General features: G+C 40.8%; 1 protein-coding gene across 2 annotated transcripts in view; it reads left to right on the forward strand.

Moving 5' to 3' along the window:
* FNDC3B (fibronectin type III domain containing 3B) overlaps window positions 1–21,563 on the forward strand; it is a 184,468-nt gene that overhangs the window by 151,584 nt on the left and 11,321 nt on the right. For both annotated transcript variants that reach the window (XM_039556875.1, XM_039556876.1), the window contains exons 21-24: window positions 271–420; window positions 4,056–4,336; window positions 10,235–10,447; window positions 20,051–20,217. In XM_039556875.1, coding sequence (XP_039412809.1) covers window positions 271–420; window positions 4,056–4,336; window positions 10,235–10,447; window positions 20,051–20,217 — 811 coding nt within the window. The remainder of the gene's footprint in view (window positions 1–270; window positions 421–4,055; window positions 4,337–10,234; window positions 10,448–20,050; window positions 20,218–21,563) is intronic.

Here is a 21,563-nt window from a genome sequence, read left to right on the forward strand (position 1 = left end):
GTCCTGATGGAAAGCAGAGTAGCTGCGTACGCTCACTCTTTTCTCTGAATTTCAATCAGGTAATTTTTGTGGAGAATTGTCCTGTTTCAGTAACCTCTTAGGGAACATTAACTCAGTACATTTCCATTTGCAGCAGTAATGGTGTATTAATTTAGAAATAAGGGTGGTTGTTGGGGTTTTTTTCCCATGTACTTTATTCCTTCCCTGGTGAAACACAGCAATCTGAAGTGCTCATTTCTGAACTGAACCACATAAATATTTGTATTGCAGAGTCCTGAATGTTCTGGTGCTGACATCTCTGAATACAGATTAGAGTGGGGAGAAGAGGAGGACTCTCTACAGCTTGCATATAGTGGCACAGAAACCTGCTTTGAAATGGGTGACTTGGCGGCGGCGGCGCATTACTGCTGCAGGCTACAGGTACGGTAGGGCTGCGTGCACTGCCCCCTGAGATCCAAACAGAGTTCCCTTCCACTGCTGTTCTTATTTTTATCATTATCCCCTCTGAAGTTATGTGCTCTCCAAGGCAGGAGGAATGCACATGTGTTTTAAGCAATGCAGACTGATGTGTTACTTAAAAATTGCTTTCGTGTTTTGTTACTTTCTGTGGCTAATGCTTGTAACAGCCACCTTCCCCTCTGACACCAAAACAGAATGGTAATGGTTTAAAAAATTTTTAAAAGAGCATTCATTTTTTTCATGGTAAGGTGATTAAATAATATCTACCTCCCAACTGGATATTGAAGATTTCCCTGGCTTGAATAATGAATTCCAGCATCTGTTTAATTTATCAAGTAAGGCAAAGCAGCTGAGTAGATTCCTGTCTGTATAGGAGATGGTACCTGCCAGAAAGTGAGTTCTCATCTCTGGCATTTTGTCTCCTAGATTTGTGAGATTTGATCTCATATAGAGTCTCTATATGATTTATTTTTCTTTGATCTCTTTCTCTCCTATTTTCAGTAAAAAGTAGCTGTTAAAGTATATTTTGTATATCTGTATGAAAGTAAAAATACAGGACACTTCATCCTTCATCTGCTGATAAATAAATGGAAGGTAAAGCAACTGGGAGTGAAGTAAAAATATTTTACCCAAGATACTCTTCCACAAGATATATTTGTATGTGAAGACAGAATACCACCACTAATCCAACCCAAATACCCACCCAGCTGGTAACATGTGGACCACCCAGGGTAATTTCTTTGATCAAGGACAACATGCTTCTGTTGAGTGTTTCCTTCTTATATTTTTTTTTTTTAACAGGATATTGATTTTTTTTTTTATTTTTTGGGAAGAAGGTTTTGAGGAGCTGGCCAGCAGCCCAAGAGCTCAGGCCCCAGCAGCTCCAAGTGCACTCAAATGTATTTTGTGTCTTGGCCAGAGCTGGTCTGTACCTTGCTCTAGCACTGTGGGGGAAGGAGAAGAGGGAATGTGTGAGTGGCTGGGAGGTGTGAGCCAGAAAGTGCCTCTTGTTCTGCAAGAGGGAGAGCATTCAGCATCTGCTGGCAAGAGAGGAGACTGTGAGACCACTGCTGCGGGGAGCCCAAGGAAAATTTCATGTTAAAAATGGAAACAGCCAGCTGTATGCCATCTTTGATTTCCAGTGGGTGCTTATTTCAAACTGCCTGCCACAAAAATGTTGCACAAATCTACTCAGTTTTTAATGCAGCTAGTATAATTTAATCCATAGGCAGCAGTTACAGGAAAGGCACAACAGCAATGAGACATTTTATTGAAGCCTGTGAGTGACTCAGGTATTACTTTCTAGAGAGCTTCATCTTCTTGATCTGATCCTCTGTGTTATATGAAAAAGAATTTCTTACAAGAGATACTGGAATCTTCAAACAATTACACAAAAAACTCCCCACAAAGTAGATAAAACAGACAAAGAAAGAAAGTGAAATAGCATCAGAAATTTTAGTTTATTTTATCTGTTACCAGCTTTAACAGAAGAGTCTTTTCCTTTTTAAAAACAAAGATTCCCCAAACCACATTTATTCAGCCTCCTAATAAACACACAGTATTGCTATCTAAATCTACAGTAACTCAATAAAAGAAGGATCTGAGGAATCAGGCATATCTAACTGCAGGGCAGACAAGTGTCTTCACTATTGCTCAACTTTTTTCTTGTAATGAATATTCCTGAAAACAACAGTGGCTTCTGCAAAGGGAAATATTGTGTCATTTGGGGGTGGCAGGGGAAAGCAGCTAAGCAGCAAAGCCCCATCAGTTACAGTGATGAGATTGTCCAATAAAGCAGTTAAAAAACACCACTGACAGTAAATTGCTTGGAGCAAGGTACAAATTGCCAAACAGTGGTTTAGAGGCAAGACAAATCATATCATTGGTAGAGCACAAAACAAGGCTCACTTCTAACAGCTCCAGGAGCGCTGCACTAAATAGAAGATTTCCCCAGAGCAGGATTTGTTTTGAAGGGCTTTTTAAAGGCTGACAAATCTAACTTTATTATCTCTTTCTTCAATTGAACAAAACACCTCCTGGAAAAACAGAACATGGCTTTGTGGTTGTATTATGCAGAGCAGAAATTAGTTATTCACTGCAGTTAAGCATAGATTAGAAATCAAACAATTGTTTGGTGTGTCCTATCGTTGCCGTCAGAGTCCTGCTGGCAACATGGATTTTTGAATTAATTGTAATCTGCTGGGAGACTCTGGGCTAACTTTTCTGAGTGTAAAGGAAATCTGGAGGGTGCTGGGCAGTATCAAAGCTGTTTCTGGAGGCCTGTACTTTCTGGACTCTTGTAGTTTGTCCTGTACCATGTTCTATAAGCTCTCCCCATACTTTGCGTGCTGGCAAGATGCGGGGCTGTGTCAGGAGGAGCCCAGCCAGCAGGTCCAGGGAAGCTGGTATTGCCCATTACATGCCATTCCTGAGAACCTGGAATACTGCATCCAGGGTTGCTCCAGGCTCCAGGTTGAAATAGGGATGATCAGATGAGATAAAAAGAAAAATATGATCAATGGCTGTGCAGGCAGTTAAAGATCTAACAGTGGTCTGAGGGGCTGTGCGATTTACATACCTGGAATTTTTCAGGACTCAACTGGAAAAAAAGCTTGAGCAACCTGGTCTGCATTGTCTGACCCTGGTTGGAGTAGCAGGTCAGGCTAGATGAATCCCCTTCCAGCCTGTGTGGTTCTGTGATTGAGTTTATAGTAATCCTGAGGAGGTGACATCAGTCATTCCCTAGGCAATTCCAGTGCAATGAGTACAGCTTTTGCCACTGGCTGAGTATCAGCTGATAAAACCCCAGGCCTGTACAACTGTGCAGTGCTGGGCTTGCAAAGACAACAGCCCCTAATTATTGAGCAGAAATGGGCCAGGTTTTCAAACTTGGTTTCTGCTGGGATTCAGGATCTACCAGTTAGGATTGGAAGCTTGATAAATTGTTGCTCTCCTCTTTTGTGGGAGGTACTGAGCTTTGTGGTTTGGTAATGAGTTACGAGTTTTCCAACTTTGATTCTGTGGTTCTGGGGGAATTTGAGTCATAGGCTTAATGCCCTGAGGAGTTCCTATATTCTTATATCAGAAGCTTTTTAGCATGAAATTAGTTATCCATTTTCCAAATTAGGAACCAGGGTAGTTTTTAACAAGCCAAATATCCCCTATCTTTAGGGATATTTTGCTTGCATAAAGCATCTGATGGGGCACCCTGCAGTATACTGGGGACTTTGTACTGGGTAGCTCAGTAATTTTGGGTAGCCAGTTTGCTGAGCCAACATTATGTCACCTGTCACTGGCAGCATGACTGTGCCATCTTCCCTTACTAATCAAAGTTTGCCACTGATAGAAAGGTTATTAAATATCTGTTAGGGAAAAGAGAAATATTCTCCAGTTTTTCAGAGACATTTCTGAGTGACAAAGGAAGATACTAACTCCCTAGGAGAGCAGAGGTATGAGTCATGCTTTAGAGAGGAAGCCAGCAGTGCATATCCTCTGAAGAATTCATGCAGCTCTTCCAGGCTGCACAGTCCATCATTATGAACCTGACACACACGTGAAGGAGAACATAGGTAAATATTTTTTGTTTTCACACCCAGGCCATTAACCAGGCTGGAGCTGGACCCTACAGCGAGCTGGTGACCTGCAGAATCCCCGCGTCCGTGCCTGATGCCGTCTCCATCCTGTCCGTGCTGGAGGATGAGCACGTGGGTGCCTGCCAGCCCTCACCCTCTGTGTGTCTTGTACTGAGCTGGGAAGAGCCAAGCAATAATGGGGCTGAGATCACATCCTACAACATCGACCTGGGGGACGTCAGCATTCCCGTGGGGAACGTGACGAGTCACGTCATCGAGGGTTTGCTGCCCGAAACCTCGTACCGGTGAGTGCGGCTTTGGGGACGGGGCAGACAGCACACAGCTCAGTTTGACTGCAATGAAATGCAAACCAACAACCCAAAGAACCAGCCTAGGGAGCACAGGAATCTGCAGTCATTCCTTGATGGAATGAATTGTGGTAGTTCATGTTCAAGTACTGTTTTCTCCCACCTTTTTTCCTCTTTTCTCCTCTCCTTGCGTTATCTCTGACCTTTCCCCCTTTTTTGAGTTGCTCTGCTAAGCTATGGTTACAGTGCTCATAAGAAATTTAAAAATAAATAATAAATAATTAAAAACAGTGTTACATCTCATGTTTTTTCAGCTACTTGGAAGTACTATTCCAAGGGATTAAATTACTAAATTATTGATCCCTGTGTAGGGTTAGCAATTTTCACACAATGAGCTTTTTTTTGTGTAGCTACAGCTATTTTTTGTCTCTGATATATGGAGATTAATGAAAAGATGATCTGAATTTTAAACCAATTTATATTGCTTCAGTGTCTAAATTGCTAAGTGGCATTGCCAAAATTTTATTAGTTTAATGTTCAGGCTTATATGCTTTCTCCCTAATTGCTAATTAAGAAAGAAAAATGGTTCCATGCAGGCAGTGAACAGCAATACAACACAATATGTGACAAAAGCAATTCTATTTTAAGTACTGTTCTAATAAAGACTGAAATCTGATCACAGTTTTAAAATTAGATATGGCACAGACTTGCTGTAACATTTTTCTTTTTTTTTACTTTGTATTCAAGGTCACAATCCTACAGGTCTTGTATGCGATAAGTTAAAATTTTATCCTGTACCCAAGAAAAGAGAACCTGTTGTAGCAAGGACACACATACACTAGAAGTTATTTAAAGTGAGGAGCACACATTGCTTGCTCACAGATCATTCATATAAAGTTGAAGAGTTTGTCTGTGGCTTGGTCAGCCAGCTGTGGAAATGCATTGTCTTTGGGCAGTCTCGTGTTCCCTGGTTTCTCCTCAAATGTTTGTTCAACCCAGAGCTAAAAAAGCTGAAATGGGAACTTTGAGCAGCTCACTGAAGACAGAATGTGCCATTTAAATTCTTCACCAAAGTCTTACTTCTTCAGTCTCTTTTTTATGTGGTTCTTGGTTGTCTACAGCTTCCTTTAGGGAAATGTCATCTTCAAGGCCTAGAAATGGAGATTGGGATGATATTTTTTTTTTGCATTCTTGTTTCGTTATTTTGTAAAAAGCACCATATTAAATCACAAAGTTTTAGTCAGGGATTATGCCTGTCTCTGGTCCAAATGAAATAACTAAAGCCACAAGCATTAACTGTGCTAAATATTGTTATAAGACTAAGTTCCTACCAAAAAAACCCCACTGCAGAGCACAGACAAGTGCATGACTGATCAGAAGTAATAATGTAGGAAAGCTCTTTTCTTGCATAAAATGAGAGAAACCCTAGATCTTAAATCTCATTCCTGTCAGGAAAGACAAGTGACTGCAGTTGGATTGCAAATGCTCCTCATCAATAGTTTGAAGTATTATTTTGCTAATCAAAAATAGATTTGTCAAAGTGGTTTGATCATTAACTTTTAAACTGATACTTCTTCAGGCATATCTTGACACCTGTCTTTGATCAGGGAGTGTCTGCCCTGATAAATCCTTAAGGCACAGGATTGTCAGGCTATGTGCTAAATGTTTTCTGCCCTCCCTGGCTGAATCAGAAGAATGTTTCAGAACATCACTGATCCCGTTCTCTCCCGTTTCTTCACTGATGAGTCTTCTTTTCATGTCCATTTTGTTTAATACAACCTACTCTTCTCCCTCTCAAGAGTTTATTCCCTGCTGTGTGTAAAAGCAGTGAACATATTTTTCCTAGACTAAACAAGCCAAGTGCTACTGGGTTTGAGGCTCTGAACTCCCTTGCCAAAGTTTCAGCAGAATTTGGAGTAAATCAGCAAAGGATTTATATGTTTCAGTTGAGTTGGAATTCCACTGTCAATGTTTTTGCTTGTGGGAAACCAAAATTGAAGGCAAATCTTGGTTATTATGAATCCAGCAAGTCCAAAATCAGAAATTTAAATTGTTCTGCATAGAGGGTGATTCTGACACCCTCTCCACGTGTGTGCACCCTGTTGGAGCTGTTATCTTGGGTCTGGCATTGCTTTGCTTCCAGCTTCTGTGTGGGAATGGCCATACAGGAGCAGCCCAAGAACACACAGAGAAACTCCAGGCTCTCTGCAGAGATGGGCTCAGAGCTGATGAGCTGGATGCTTTGTGTCTTAGCAGCAAATCCAGCCAGCATGCCATGAGGAGGATTAACATCCCAAAATGCATTTAAGACAGGAGGAACTGGAACATGCCTCTGTCACACTGTGAGTGGCCATCACTGGGCTGAGTCAAGAGGATTCCAGCTCAGACACATCCCAGCTCTGCTCTGCAGAAAGCAGATGCCTCCCCACAGCACTGTGTAAACATCCTGGCTGGTGAGCAGCTGCAGAAATATGTCTGAGTTCTGCAGTCTCTCTGCTTTATTGACACAGCCACGAAGCTCTGGAAACTCAGATTATAAGGTAATATACTTGGCCTGGTTTTCTGTGAACTGATGTAACTAGGAGTGAGTTAATAAATATTCCACAATAAATAAGTATTCAACAGTCACAGAAACACCAATTTTCTATTACACTCTGTTCCCAAGCTTCACTTAACACATTCCATAGATAATTGTGCTCTGCTGTTGAGATACTTCACTGCAAAACAACTTCCAATTTTTAAGAATGCTTCTTCTCCTCTGGAGTTACACAGTGTACAGAAATATATAGTAGCATTACTAAATTTTAATAGAAGCACTTAATTTGGTTTAGGAATAAAAATTCTAAATATTTTGATTTTTTAAACCGTATCAAGTAAAAGATCATCCAAGATGGAGAGAAAAATGCATGTGGATGCTCAAATTAGCAAGGTTTAAGTGGGCTATAAAACAAAATATGATTTGTAGTGTAAAACTAAATCTTCTTCTGTGAATCATGAGTGGGGATTTGTGGGGCAGTGTGTGATTGGTGTTCATCATGTCCAGGCTGCTGCTGCTGGGGGAGGATGCTGCTTCCCCTCCCCTTTGGAAGTCCTTGTCATTTTAACTCCCACAGGTTTCCACAGGCACGTGTATTGCAACTGGTAGCATTCCTCTTATGGGAACTAGGGAATCAAAGTCTTCTCATGTCAGACTCTAAAATTAATTCAAAAGTTGATTTTTCAGTTTGTTGGAATACTATACAAAGGATTTTGTGACCAATCTGAAAATAGCATCCTGTTTAGTGTGTTTATTTCCCTGGGTCAAGAATCTTATAAGAGAGAATGGTCTGTTAAAGATCATTTCATGGTTTCTAAATTTGACTAGTCTGATTTATGGTTTTTCTTTCTAAATGTTTAAAAGTTGTAGTGGGAAAATGTGAGAATGAATACAAATATTATTGGTCCAGGGTCTGCAGAATTAGGTACCATTCCTAAATACAGTCTTTATATTTTCAAAAAATTTGTTGTCAAATTGTGATTGTCAGATTGTTAAACCATCTTTCTTTCCAAGAGGACGTTTGGGGTATTTTCACTTAGAAACCATTAGTGGAAAAGTTGAAAGGAATTCAGGAAGTGCTTTTACTGCAAATATTTCTACTTGTCTATACTTTACTTTTACATGAAAATAAAGAGTTGGTTTTTCCCAGTACCAGTTCTGTAAACAGTAGTTGGTCTCCACTTCATTGTGGATGTTCTCTTGCCCACCCTGGCTGTGCTACCCAGCTGGAAAAGCTCAGTGTCACAGGCTGGGGCAGGGACACACAAAAGCACATGAGCTGGAGCAGAGATGGTGCAGTACAAGGGGCTCTCCCACCACCATCTGCTCTCCTCCCTTCTCCACATGGTCCTTTCTCCCTTTTCTGTTTCTCTTCTTCCTTCTCCCTTTCCCTTTGGACTTCCCAAGGCCTGATATCTATTGAGCAGACATTACTGGGCTTCAGAGGGAGGTGACACCTGGGTTTGAGTTGCACTGCCATGTGCACAGGAAACACAAAATGAGTTGTTTATGTGTGTCTGATGAAGCTCAGGCCCTGGGAATGACAGTGGCAATTTACAGAGCTTTATGGTGGTGCAATCAGCAGAAAAGAGTGGCTACATCAGCCATGTTAGAGTCAAATAAATCAATTCCTGCTTTCCTAGTGTCATAGTTCATTTGTAAAGATGCCTGTCTCTATTTTAAGGCCTAAGAGTTTCCATCAGTCTTACTGTGCTCCAGAGTCAGAAGGGGGGTGTGTGTGCATATTTGTGTGTCGGAATGGGGGGGAGCAAGAACTCTGTGCAGCAGAGGAAAGCAAGAAAAAAATGAGTGAAGAGACACATTTTTACATTGTGCAAATACCTGGAAAAAGCAAGACAAGTAAATGAAGGTGAATGTTCATGCAAATATCTAAAAATCACATCTATCAGCTTCTCCTTAAAAAATTAAAAATCTGATATTGGAGAGAGATTCATTTCACTCACTGCTTGTTTTCAGGTGTGGTGGCTGCCATTTGGAAACCAGCTAAAGTTACAATGCTTGAGGACAGGAGAGGCTTTGTTAACTCTTTATAAGAACTGTCCTTGCTTGGCAGAGATACTTATTTTGACTGAAGAACATAAAGTGATGCAAGTTCAAACAAACAGCATATGAAAAATTACTTTGCTTTGAACAGCAAGTTTTCAGCTCTTGTAAAGAGTCTTTACCCATGAGAAAATACAAGGCTGCTGTACACAGGATTTCCAAAGTAAATGGCATCTCTCCAGCTAACTAAACTAGGCTGAGCTATCTCAAAAAAAAGCTTAATTAGTTTTCTCCATCCTGGTTTTTCATATTTTGTCATTGATTTAACAAACTTTTGAAACCTTTCAGGCTCATTTGTACCAATGTTTTTATTTACACAGTCCTCAAAACTGTTTGGAAATGCAGATTTCCCATTTTTGTTATGGTGTAGTTGATGTTACCATAGTCAGAGACTGCTACTCCTCACTCATCTCAGATTCTCAGTGTTCTAATTATTAAACTAAGGTGCAGGCAGGTAAGAGAAAATGAGCAAAGCAGAAGGCAGGAGTCATTTGCTCAAGAAAGAAATAGAATTTGGAAGACTGGCTCAGTCTTAAGAACATTTCTAATTTCTAGCTGCAGTGACCAGGCAGGTGATCTGCTTTACTTCTTGGTGTCCTCAGTGTGATTCAAATGGCTCGAGGGCTTTTGTGCATCTTGTGAGAGCGACTTGGGTCCAACTTTTATTTGATCTAATAGATAGTTCACTGACAGTTCTGCATTTCTGCAGTTTGTGTCAGAGTGTAGGAGGTTTGAGGATTTAACCTTCTCCATTAGTTCCTCCCAGCAGTTTCCTGTGCTTAAATAGTGTACTTTGTGAGACACTGAGGTAACACTGCTCTTGGACCTTCGGGGTGTTTGCCAGCAGGGGGATGGGTTTTGTGGCAGTGACACCAGTGCTTTCCCTGAATGATTTCACCTAAAGTAGTCCATGATCCTTGTTAGACAACCACAACACACTTTTGCTTGTTGTTTACTCATGGCACTTCCCATTTTCCAGGCTGTGCTTTTCCTGTGCTGGTGTCCCTTGTCCCTGTGGCTGAAGGGGCTGTCACCAGGTCCTGAGGTTGCTTACCCGAACCTTCCCCTCTGCCTTGCTGCATTTCTAACATCTTCACTGCAGCTCTTACAATCTAAGCAGGATGATCCTTGCTGTGTTGACAGAACCTTCCAGTTTGGCACAAAAAGCACTGGGAGCTGGGGTTGGGATGGAGCAGTCAGCCCCAGAAGGCTCTCTTGTCCCTTGAGATGTGTTTATATCAAGAACCTCCTGAAAGCACTTTATTTAACATTCATCTCTTTGCTGTTCGTTTTAGGATCAGGATCCAGGCTGTCAATGAAATTGGAGCTGGACCTTTTAGCCACTTTATTAAAGCAAAAACCAGGCCATTACCACCCTTACCTCCACGGCTGGAGTGTGCTGCAGCAGGGCCTCAGAGCCTGAAGCTGAAGTGGGGAGACAGCAGCTCCAAGCTTCACTCTACTGATGACATGGTCTATATCTTGCAGATAGAGGACAGAAATAAAAGGTAAGAGAGATTAATCTTCCTTGTGCTAATGAAAAAGAATCCTGGTTCATCATAACGCAGTTGGGAATGAAAAAAAAGTGGTGTTCTCCTGATTGCTTTGTGCCTACAAATATGTAAAAAATACTATTTTGGTAGGCATTCTGTGCCTGTAGTCTGAGCAAGTTATGCAGCAAAGCTGTAAATGATACAGAATCATTAAGGTTGGAAAAAACCTCTAAATCATTGAGTCCAGCCATTAACTGAACACTGCCAGGTCTAACAGAAATCAATCCTGTGCCGGTGAAATTTCAGCAAAACCCTTGCCTCTCTGCCAGTAAATTTAATATCGAGTTTCATGGCCACAGTGCTTTACCTTTTGGAAAATATGAAACAAAGATACTGCACCCAGCTTGCTGTGTGTATTAATAAAGCCAAGGGTTACAAATCAGAGGTCTAGGAAAGGCAAAACCTGAGCAGAACAAAGTTTTTTGGGCAACATGGTGGTCATGATTTTATAGCTGTAGTGTTTTACAGCATTGGAAAATATGAACTTGGCATCAGCTTGGTAGCTCCACAATAATTTTGAAATAAGGTGTGCAAGAAACAAGAAAGTCTGTGTTTAAATTTAACAGTCAGTGCTGAGCAAAAACTATCTTCCCATGTGAACTTTGTGTGGGAAGATTTGCTAGTGTAGCTCCAAAGTTGTGATGAGATATATTCAATTAAAAAAGGGAAGGAAAGAAAGACAATATGCAAGCATTGCCTAACAGTCTGAGCTCTTCAATGAATAAATATCATACATGGCTCATAATTTACTAAGAAAAACCCTCAACTACTTCATTTAGCTAAAGTAAGTGACTTATCGAGTAGATAATCCTTAGAGACCTTCAGCACAGATCATAATTTGATGCGAATTAGCACAATTCCTTTAATTTAAATAGAGCTGTGCTGAGTTTATGCCAGCTGAAGATCTGGCCCAGAAGCTCTAATTTTAAGTAATAAATCCACCATGAATAATGCCTTAATACTTCCCAATATCTCAACTGTACTGATGCAGAGAGGGTACACGCTCCCCTGTATTAATCCTGAGAGGTGTCCAATGAATATAAATACCCGTTTGAAAGTCTGACTGGTAAAAACAGTTCCCTCAGAGTGCAGTGATGCTTGGCAGGAGCCCATCACCTGCAGCACCCTGGGATTCAGTCAGCTCTGAAGAGACATCCCGCAGGCTGCTTTGCTTTGCTTTCATGTAGCACTGCAGGTCGGATGGTGAAGAACTGTAAATTGTTTTTAACCTGTCTTTATACTGGAGAAAATAGTAAGTTTCCTTGTAAGAATAAAATGTTACCTTGCAGCAGGCAAGGAAAGCTTTTTTCTCCTTTGCTTTGGCACAAAGCTTTAGCATGATCCTTGGCTTTTTCACAAGATTTTCCTACTGCAAATGGTCTCGTACGAGCTTTTAATTAGGAGCAATTTGAACTTGATACTCTGCTGGATCTTCTTAGCTTTGAATTTGGCTTATAGTCCACGTGAAATCCCAGAGATGCAGAGAAACTGCTCTCCTACATTGTGCTGTCTCCTCCTGCTTGAACTTGCACGAAGTGGCTCCCTTTGGTGGTTGGGTTTGGAGCAGCTAGCTCAGATAATTCCTGAAAGGAGCCAGAGCTGGGGCTGGTGAATCCATCCTGGTGTGGGCACAGCAGAGGAGCGGGATGGGTGCACTGCTGTGTTTGAGAGCAGCTGGAGCTGGCAGGTCCTGGCAGTAAGATCTGTTTATTTGTTCCCTGTCTGATGGTCCCTTTTTGCTCTCCATTGTGTGCACTGGTCACAGTGAGATGCACCTGCAAGGTACAGTGCTGTACATCCCAGAGAGCTGTCATCCCTGATGAGCAGGGAAGGACAGCCCACGCAGGAGCTGTAGGAGCAGCAGGTGGTTACAGAGGTGGGAGTCCTCTCTGAGATCATTCCCATTAAATAGACCCTGTTGGGACCGAGGGGTTGCTCACCCCTGTGTGTGCTTGTGGAAAATGCTGGAATACAGCTCTTTGAGCATCACTGGCCTCTTCAATTGCACAGGCTAATGGCAGTAAACTGTGCACATCTAAGGGAATAGTGAAATAGAACAGAGTATTTTAGCTGGAAGGAACCTGCAGTCATCCAGTGTGACTGCCTGGCTAGTTCAGAGCTGACCAAGTTAAAGGGTGTTGTTGAGGGCATTGTCCAAATAGCTGAATCACTGACAGGCCTGGGACTGACCACCCCTCTAGGAAGCCAGTCTTTTGTATTGAAAACCCTCAATTCAGTATTACCATTGTCCCTTCTTTGGTTTAAAATAGAAGTTACCTTTAAAATGCTGTTGAAGCATTTTCACAAGCAGAAATATAAAGATGAGCAAGCTCTTTTAAGATAAGGAAATAATCAGTAAGTTCCATCCTGACCCAACAGCTTTAAGTGCTTTTTGGTAAAGACTCAAGCTCTGGTTTTATGTAATGATAGTCAGCCAGTGCTCTCCAGTGTGTCCTGGTCATTAAGGATTGTTTTTAACTTTTCCTTTCTGTAATGAGGTGTAACAGGCCAGTTGTTGGACACTAAATGTTCCATTGATTGCAAGACCTGTGAAGCAAAATACTTGGAAATCTTCTGGGACTGATTAGTGTAAGGGCTTGAAGAGGTGTGCACATCAGAGATGTACCTGTGTTAGCTCCCATTAGCTCTTCAGGGTGTGACATTTTAGGAAGATGAAATTAGCATCACTTGTCCTTTCAATTATGGGGTAGCACTGAGTGGAAATGAAGAAAAATCTGTTTCTGGAAAGCTCAGTACATAGAAATGGTAGTTGAGAGTAAGTGACCTTTATGTAAAGAGGACTATGAAATTCCTTTTCATTTTAAATAAACTATCAGTTGTGACTTCATTTTCCAATTGTGGTAATGTTAAGAAATTTATGTTAATCAAATTGCACTACTTTCCAGAATACTATGGATTTTTCCTCTCTAGAGCAAACGAACCTAACTAATGGTTTTTATTTTTTTTCCTGTTCTACTGGTAATTAATCTTTAGTTGTTCCTACAACTAATTACACCTCTTAGTGTCTTAAAGTGCTCACAATATCCAGTCTGAAAGGGATAATTAGCAAGTAAATTAGTAGTGGGTTATTTATCAGTTGCATGTGTTTCTTTTAGATCACTGTATGTTGCAGTTGAGCTAAATAGTGTGATTTTTGTGTGTGTACAGAATCACAATAAATATATCCAAATATAATTTCATTTTAAGGGAGAGTCATTGGTAAGATTGACTAAGAAACATCCTAAACATATCCTTTAAAAATTTCTTGTAAGGATTATTGGCAGTTCTCCCACACTTCTGTTCAGCTGGAGGTAGCAGGGGGTGGTTGAACACATGAACCTCAACATGGGTGCTTGCTCTGCTTTAACTTGAAGGAAGGCAGAATAGAAACACAGAGGGGTCAGTTGCTGAATGTGCTGCCCTTGCCTGATGACTTTTGCATAGTCATTCCCTGGTTACTGCAAGTTTCAAGTAGTCTGATTAAAAAATTGTTTACACTCCTGATTTGATCAAGACAATTTGCACCCATTTTAACAGCAATTACTGTTATTTGTCAGTCCTACTGGCTTGTGAAATTCTATTAAATACAAAATCAGGTAAATTAACGTATCCTTGCAAAAACCTGCAGGAACAGAATCATTTTCATATTGGGTAAAACAGTGATAAAAGGGAATTAAGCATGAGCACCAAGACAGATGGCATGCTACAGTTTCCACTGCAAGCCTGGCTAGATAAAAAGTTAATGTTCAGAAAAGTTTTCCAGGTAGCCTGTGTTCATATTACTGCATTTTGTAGGTGAATACTGCTATTAGTTATAGTGATATTTATGTTAGGAGCATTCTGATCAGACACTTGGGGCTTTGCAAATGAAAAAGAAGAGGGAGAACTGTTCCCAAGTGCAAAAAAGTTAACTTGTTAATGCATTTCAGCTTTCTTCATGGAAATAGGAGTAAACCCACATTTGTGGTAGGTGCAAGTTAACTGTATGTGTGTCATTATTTGAGACAAAGTGAAGTGTGACAAAACCACATTAAATGTGTGAGATGAGGTGTTTCAGCTGTTAGGAAGCTGGGAAGACACAGAGTAAGATGCTACTCCATAAATATATTCAAAAAATCCCTGCTTTGTTAACAAATAAAATTTTCTCCTTTATTTTGATCTATGCACATCTGCAGGTACTTCAGACTTCATGGGTAACTGAAATATTCCAGACAGCAGATCATAAATAAGAGCAGCATCTAGACCCAAGACTGTCACTGTAATAAAAACTATTTTCTGCACATCTGTAACAACCTTTTAAGAAAAATAATGCCTTGATTAGAGCAATGACTCTAATATTTAATCTCTGAAGTAGTAATGGAGGCTCAGCTTAGTGCAGCAGGACCACGTTGCCCAGTTTTCCAAGAGCACATTTTAAGGTTTCAGCTTCACTTTGCTGAGGTTGTTGAAGTAGAGACTGAGCTTGGCTTCCTTCTCCAGCTCTGCCCAGGTTCCTGGGGCTGTCACAGCAGCAGCTTGGACACAGTGTGCTCAGTGAGCATCATTTGAAGGCCCATAAACACTGTTAGTTGCTGCCATACTGGGAAAGGGGCTCTAATGCTGCACAAGGAAGATAAACACGTTTGAGGCTGTGAGAATATTGGTTTGCTGCTCTGAACTGTTTTTGTTCTCTTTTGGCTTTAAGTCCACTCTTACTTATATCTGCTCTTGGTGTTGCAGCTGCCTCGTTATCTAATTCTTCCTGACTGTATAATTTGGAGAGTCCATTGGGTGCTCTCCCCAATTTCTCCCAGATCTTCCATTCAAATGCTGTTACTTCCCATTTAAGCTGTGCTCAGTATTGTCCTCCCTGCCTGTTCCTTGCCTCCAGATGTGGCTGCACACAGGAATCATCTGTCAGGCACTTTGCTGCTCTGCCTTCCATTCCTCCTGAATGTGCCCAGATGCTCCTTCCAAAAAAAGCAATTCTTCTTGCTGTGGAAGAGCTTCTGTAGGCTGAAATACTTCAGCTCTCAATAATTCCAGACGTCTGACAAGTGACTATCTGTTGTAGATATGGGTTACAAACTCAAATTCAGCAGCAGGTGAAAGATAATCTAGTAGAAACAAGCTAAAAATCGATTTTTGGCAGCAAGTACCCTTTGTCTAGATTGCAGATGTGCTAGATAATTCAGGAAAGAAAACCAAACTCTTCCCATCTGACTGTTACCATTTCTTTTTCTGTTCTCCACTTAGTTTTGCTTTTCTAAGTGTAAGGAAGGAAATGTTGTCCCCTTCACTGGGTCCTGTTGTTACTATTATTATTCATAGAGACAAAAATCACACTGACAGTGGTGAGCATACATTATAATACATATGATATGTATTACAGATAAAAGTTTCTAAAGGGAATCTTCCAGAAAACAGATCTTCAGATCAAAGGGGCTGGTGCATCCCATCTGTTTGGTCCACACCTTATTTAGGACTGAAAGACAGAGCTGGGAGAAGTAGTGGGAGCACAGAACTTTTGGGGAACTCATGTTATCCATTTGTTTTCTCTCAGCACCTGCCTGCAAAAGGAGATCCCAAAGAATGGCTTGGAAAAGTGTCCCAAAGCTGGAAAGATTGGGTCAGCCTGGTGCTGGTTATAGGAACAGTGACTGATGTGGGGATGGGGGATGCTGCAGATGTGAAAGTTTTCTCTTTGAGTAGAATGTTTTAAAACACAGCAGAGATTAAAAGAATTTGTGTGTTGGCTTTACTCCTGCATCTCTGAATTAGATGGTTTTGGTTCAAAGCTTCCCTTTCCGTGTTGCCGCCCACAGTCCAGGGAGCTGCTGGTGGAGAGAGAAAAATCACATAAATCAGTGAGTGTTTGATAATGTTCTGAAACCAAATTAGAGGAATAGTCTAAGAAAGTAGGTGGGGGCAGTAAATGTGTAGATAACTTGATGTAGCATTAATAATATTAAAAGAGCTTGTTGGTTTGTGAAATTCTTGTACTTTAGTTTCTAATTAGGCAGGTGCCTGTGTGTGCTGATGTGAAGCCTCAGGTTGCCGGGTCGGACTGGTGCTGCATTAATGATTTCTCTCCAGCTGAAATCCTGCCATCTGACCACTTATTTTGAGAGGCAGTAACAGAGTCACTCAGGTGGCTCTTCCAGCCTTTGTGCCTCCCCCCAAGATTGCCATCTTTAGTGCTCTAGGGTAGAATTTCTTTCAAATTAAATTCTTGTAAGAACCAACGGGTTACCAAAATATAAACGAAACCCAGGAGTTTGAAAGGGAACCTGCTGTTCAAAATGTGCTGGGAATTAAAGAGCAGAGGCAGGGTGAGTACATTCGTATTCTTCTGCTCGACTGGAAGTGACTGAAGTGGAGGAAACAAAATAGCTGCAATGTGCAAAATACTTCCAAGAAGATCTTCACCAGGAATAAAGGGGTATTGATGAAAAACTAACAGCGGTGGTGTCTCCCTAACAATCACGGTGGGACATGATGTTCTCTCTCCTCTGCTGTGTGCAGGTAAATGAATAATGCGTGACTGATGTGAGAACATTTGGGAAGGGAGAATTGGGATCGCTCGAGTGAGATGAGGGAGAAGTAACCTCTGGGAGGTGTCTCCACCCCTGGAGAAAGTTGCTTTCTTTTTGGTATCTGCAGTTAATTTAGTGGAGAGGAGAAGCAGCACTGTTGCATGGAAAATTTGAATAATTGAGGTTTAATTGCGCATGGTGCAAACTTAAAAAAAAAGAAATACAGCTGTATTGAGAATGCCAGTAACCACAGAGGCTGAGTGTTTTCAAAGGCAGGGTGCCAGCTGAGGTATGTAGCCTATTGTCTTTTGAATTCAACTGGGCAAACCTCTGAGAATTGAAAATGTCTTGTTTTGAAGAAGGTGAGAGGGAGATAGAGGACCTGGAAGGTTTCCACACGCAGATTAAGTCAACTTTTCAGTGGATAAGAGATTAAGTCCTTGCAAATAAGCTCAGAGCTGACTTGTTCTTGAGGCAATGTCTGGAATGAGGCCTGGATGAAGCACAGTGAACAATAAAAGGCTTGCCAAGAAGGCCAAGGGTATATAGAGCTCATGTTCCAATGTGCTTTATAAATTAGATTTAGATTTTTTAAATGAAATTGCAGTAATATGAACAAGTTATCTTGCTTTAGATAATTTTTAATGTATGCAGACCTCACAGTACAATAACAGCAGTTACACTGATTGACTCAACCTTAAGTTCATTGTGGTCCTTCAGCAGAAAGCCCAGGAGAGTGAAAAAAAGCCTGCTCCATACCTATAGCCATCTACAACAATTAACTACAGTATTTTCTAAAATAACAGAAATAATCCTGGAGGATTTTGAAGTGCCTTCTTTACACATGAGGAAAATACTACCTTATCCAAAAATCACAAGTATTTTGAAGTTAGTCTTTAATCTTCATTATGTGCCTTACATCATGATCTGCATATTCAAACACAATTACAAAGCATTAGTGTCACAATAAAGCCCAACAGCAACTGAAATTTGATGGGTTTGGTCATCAGCATTTATTCTTCCAAAACTGGAAGCCCTCTTTCTTCAAAGATGGTCGAATCTCAGAAGTTAAAGTGTGCTTCCATTACAGTCCTGTGGTGCAAGCTTCTCTGTAACAGTTCCTGCTTTCCTTACAGATGATTTTTGAGATAGAGAAGTAGAAATGAGTGGAGATGGGAACTGGATGGGAGTGTTGGTATTAACTGAACTGGGAGTATTAGTCCAGTTCCCAAATGACAGAAGGAGCTCAAATGTTTTTCAAGATCACTTCCTCAGTATTAGGAAGTGTTAGTGACCTTAGTCATATCCAAAAGATGAAAACCTCATTTGAGTCATTGGTATTGACTGTATGAATGTCTGGGAAATGTACCTTAAGCCCAGCCTGGGGTAAGGGTTTGCTTCTCTGTTAGCTGGGAAGGCACATTTATCTTCCCTTCCTTACCTAACTCCACAGATGATTGCAAAGAGGTCATTGGATGTTTTTTGCTCTCTGTTGCCCTTGGATCAGGGTCAGAGACAAGTCTCCACACTCCTGTGAATACTGCAGTGGTTTCTGAGCCAGCTGCCTGATTGAGCAGCAAGAAGGGCAGAGGGAGAGTTGTCTTGTCTCGAGTCTTATTGCTGTCCTAAGTATGTGTTCCTTGCTCATCACCCAGTGAATCTCAAGCAGTTTTATTCCATGAGAATGGGTTTGTTTCAATCTTTTGAAACATGCTGTGGCTGCTTATGCGAGCCTCCGAAATGTGGGGTAGCAGGGAGTTCTTCAACTGGGTAAGCATAAGGTTAAGGAAACAATTATTCTTTGGAAATTGTCTCTAAACTATCCTCTTAAAGACTTGTGGGTGCAGATCTTTGGTTTCCTACCTGAGGTGTGGGTCTCACTAAAACTCAGTGGGGGTAGTAAGTCACATTAGTCCTCAGAGTACATTTCCAGCAGTTTGAATTACCTGAATATTTCCTTTTATTACAGATGGTTCTTGATCTCTGTTTGTACTTACGTGGATTGCAGTCATAACGTAATACAAATTGATTTCTGTCCCGGAGAGCTAATTGGCAGACCCAGTTTCTTTGAATTGCTCAAATTGCTTGTACTGTGTATCTCATGCAAAGCCAAAGGATAAAGCTAGCACCTAGATTGGGAGGTCAAGTAAAAATATCTCTTGGCTTCCTGGTGATTTAAAACCTTCTGAAATGGTTAAGATACTTGAATAAGGGTACTAAATAATCATAAAAAAGTATGTGATCCTACACAGCAAATTTTCTGTTCTCCAAGGCCAGGACTATTGCGTGCAAGGTGTTGTTCCCTGGTGGAGGCTGAGTGGATGGATGCACAATCTGGGTGCTTCCTCTTTATTTGCTTTCATCCCCACTGTGCTCAGCTCCTGGGGGTCAGGGGCTTAGCTAGAAACTGCAGGCTGACATACAACTGCTAGTGAAAAGCATTTATCTGAGCAGAGCAATAGAAAATACAAGTTAGATTCTCTTTAGCAACTGTATACTTTATTTTTTTTGAGTGACATTGGTTTTGTTCAGCATTATGCTGGACAAGTTTGTGTGTGCTCTTGTTTAGTCTTGTCCATGGAAGTGTTTTGGAAGATGACACAGATGACTGCAAGACACAGTCTTTGTGTCTTAATGTGCAAATAAAGGCCAAATCTATTAAAGAGTCAACATATTAATTGTGTTTTCATCATACTTTTAAACCAGCAGCACACATGGTGTAATGCAGCAGGACACAGGTTGAATCTGTTTTGATTCCATGGCAGCAGGGATCCCACTGACAGATGTTCTTCCTGATAATTCATGTAATCATTTTGCAAGGTAATAGTAGTTTCAAAAGGGACAATGAACTGCTGCTTTCCCCAACCTTCTCATCATCATTAGTGTGTTATAAACATGACATTTTTATACGTGCTTTTAGCAGCCCTGCAGGGCACATGGTGCCAATTTTCACAAGATGGATACTTGGAGCTGATAAATGCAATATCCAGAAATGTCAGTGCCTCTCCAGTGTAACTACATACTCTCATTTTTATGGTTTCAGGTTTATCCCAATTTATAGGGGACCAAGTCACACGTACAAGATACAGAGGCTGACGGAATCCACCTGTTATTCGTTCAGAATACAGGCAGTCAATGATGCTGGGGAGGGACCTTTCTCAGAAATCTGTACCTTCTGCACAACTAAGTCAGTCCCACCTGCAATCAAAGGTATGTAGTAGGTTTTTTTACATGTAAGTAACATGTAAATATTTATGTAATTGGTAAGTATGGGGGGAGATTGTAAGGGTTACCATAAGTATGTAATAACTCATGTGAAGAACCAGTTTGTGCTGGCTGGAGGTTTCTCTGAGTTGTGAAGTTACTTAAGCTAAATTACCACCCCAAAAAAAAAAAATCACACAAGCAACATAAATGTTATGTCAGCCACTGTTGTAATAAAAGTCTGCTAAAATGCTGCTGCTATCAATAGTGTTTACCAGGGGATTGCTCTGGACTACTACAGCATTTATACAAGAGGTCTAACAGCTGTAGTATATGTGTGTACCTTCTAACTTAGGCTTTAGTAAAGTTTAAACATTTTTTGTTGTGTAGGTGATGTCCCCAACATAGACCTTCAGGGTTTATTTTTTCCTTTAATGTATAAAATTAATCATGATATTTCACATACAGAGCATTAGACTTAGAACTCAGCATGTGTTCCACTAGAAGAACTAAAGGCCTAATTAAATGAAGTTTTTATAATGAAATGTCTTTTACTGAGTGTAAATTTTGTCCTAAGTAATTATGATCCGGAGGAGGAGGAAGGAAGGAAGGAGCAAAAGTAGAAACAGTAAAAACTACAGTGAAAGGTGTTTCATGATAAAACTTGGTGTAATTAGGGCTTTTGTTCTAGGTCTAATTAGGCCTTCTTTGGCCTGTTACAAAGGCAGCGGGTTTGCTGTATGAGCTATCAGATCAGCTGAGCTGAAATCAAATGCACCTTTTTTCCTGGGTGCTGAAGTCTTCCCTGTCAAGCCCTATCATTTACTGAGAGAAACAACAACTCTCAGTTTGTCAGAGAGGTTTCTTTTGCTTCTCTATGTTTAAAATCTGGCTTTGGTGATTTTGTCACCTTTTGTAAAAAAATACTTAGAGAAGGGAGAACACTGTTGGGGGTGTCCTTCCCTGCTAGATCAGCTGCTCTTCTGTGCTCGGAGCAGTACAAAGGAATTTATGTGATAAACTTGATTCGGCTTCTCATCTCTCAGAAGAAAGTGTTTATTCTCCTGTAAGGTCTCCTAATTAGTCTCTTAACGATGCCAACCCTAGAATAGCTTTGTTGGTAATGGCAGTGTTTTGTAAGTGTCAGACAAAAATCTACATGTATTGAAGTGAGGATGGAAGGAGAAGGAAAAATAATTGAGATTGTTGTTGTCAGCTAAGATGAAGGCGTCTATTATCAGTCTCTCAACACTAGCAGATGTGCAGAGAGAAGTAAATGGATATTGATTACCTTTGGGCCTTCATGATTCATGCCTTCCTCTTGGGAAGTAACAAATCAGGCTAAAATTCAT

This window comes from Corvus cornix, chromosome 9 (assembly GCF_000738735.6).
Source record: "Corvus cornix cornix isolate S_Up_H32 chromosome 9, ASM73873v5, whole genome shotgun sequence".
Lineage (NCBI taxonomy): Eukaryota > Metazoa > Chordata > Aves > Passeriformes > Corvidae > Corvus > Corvus cornix.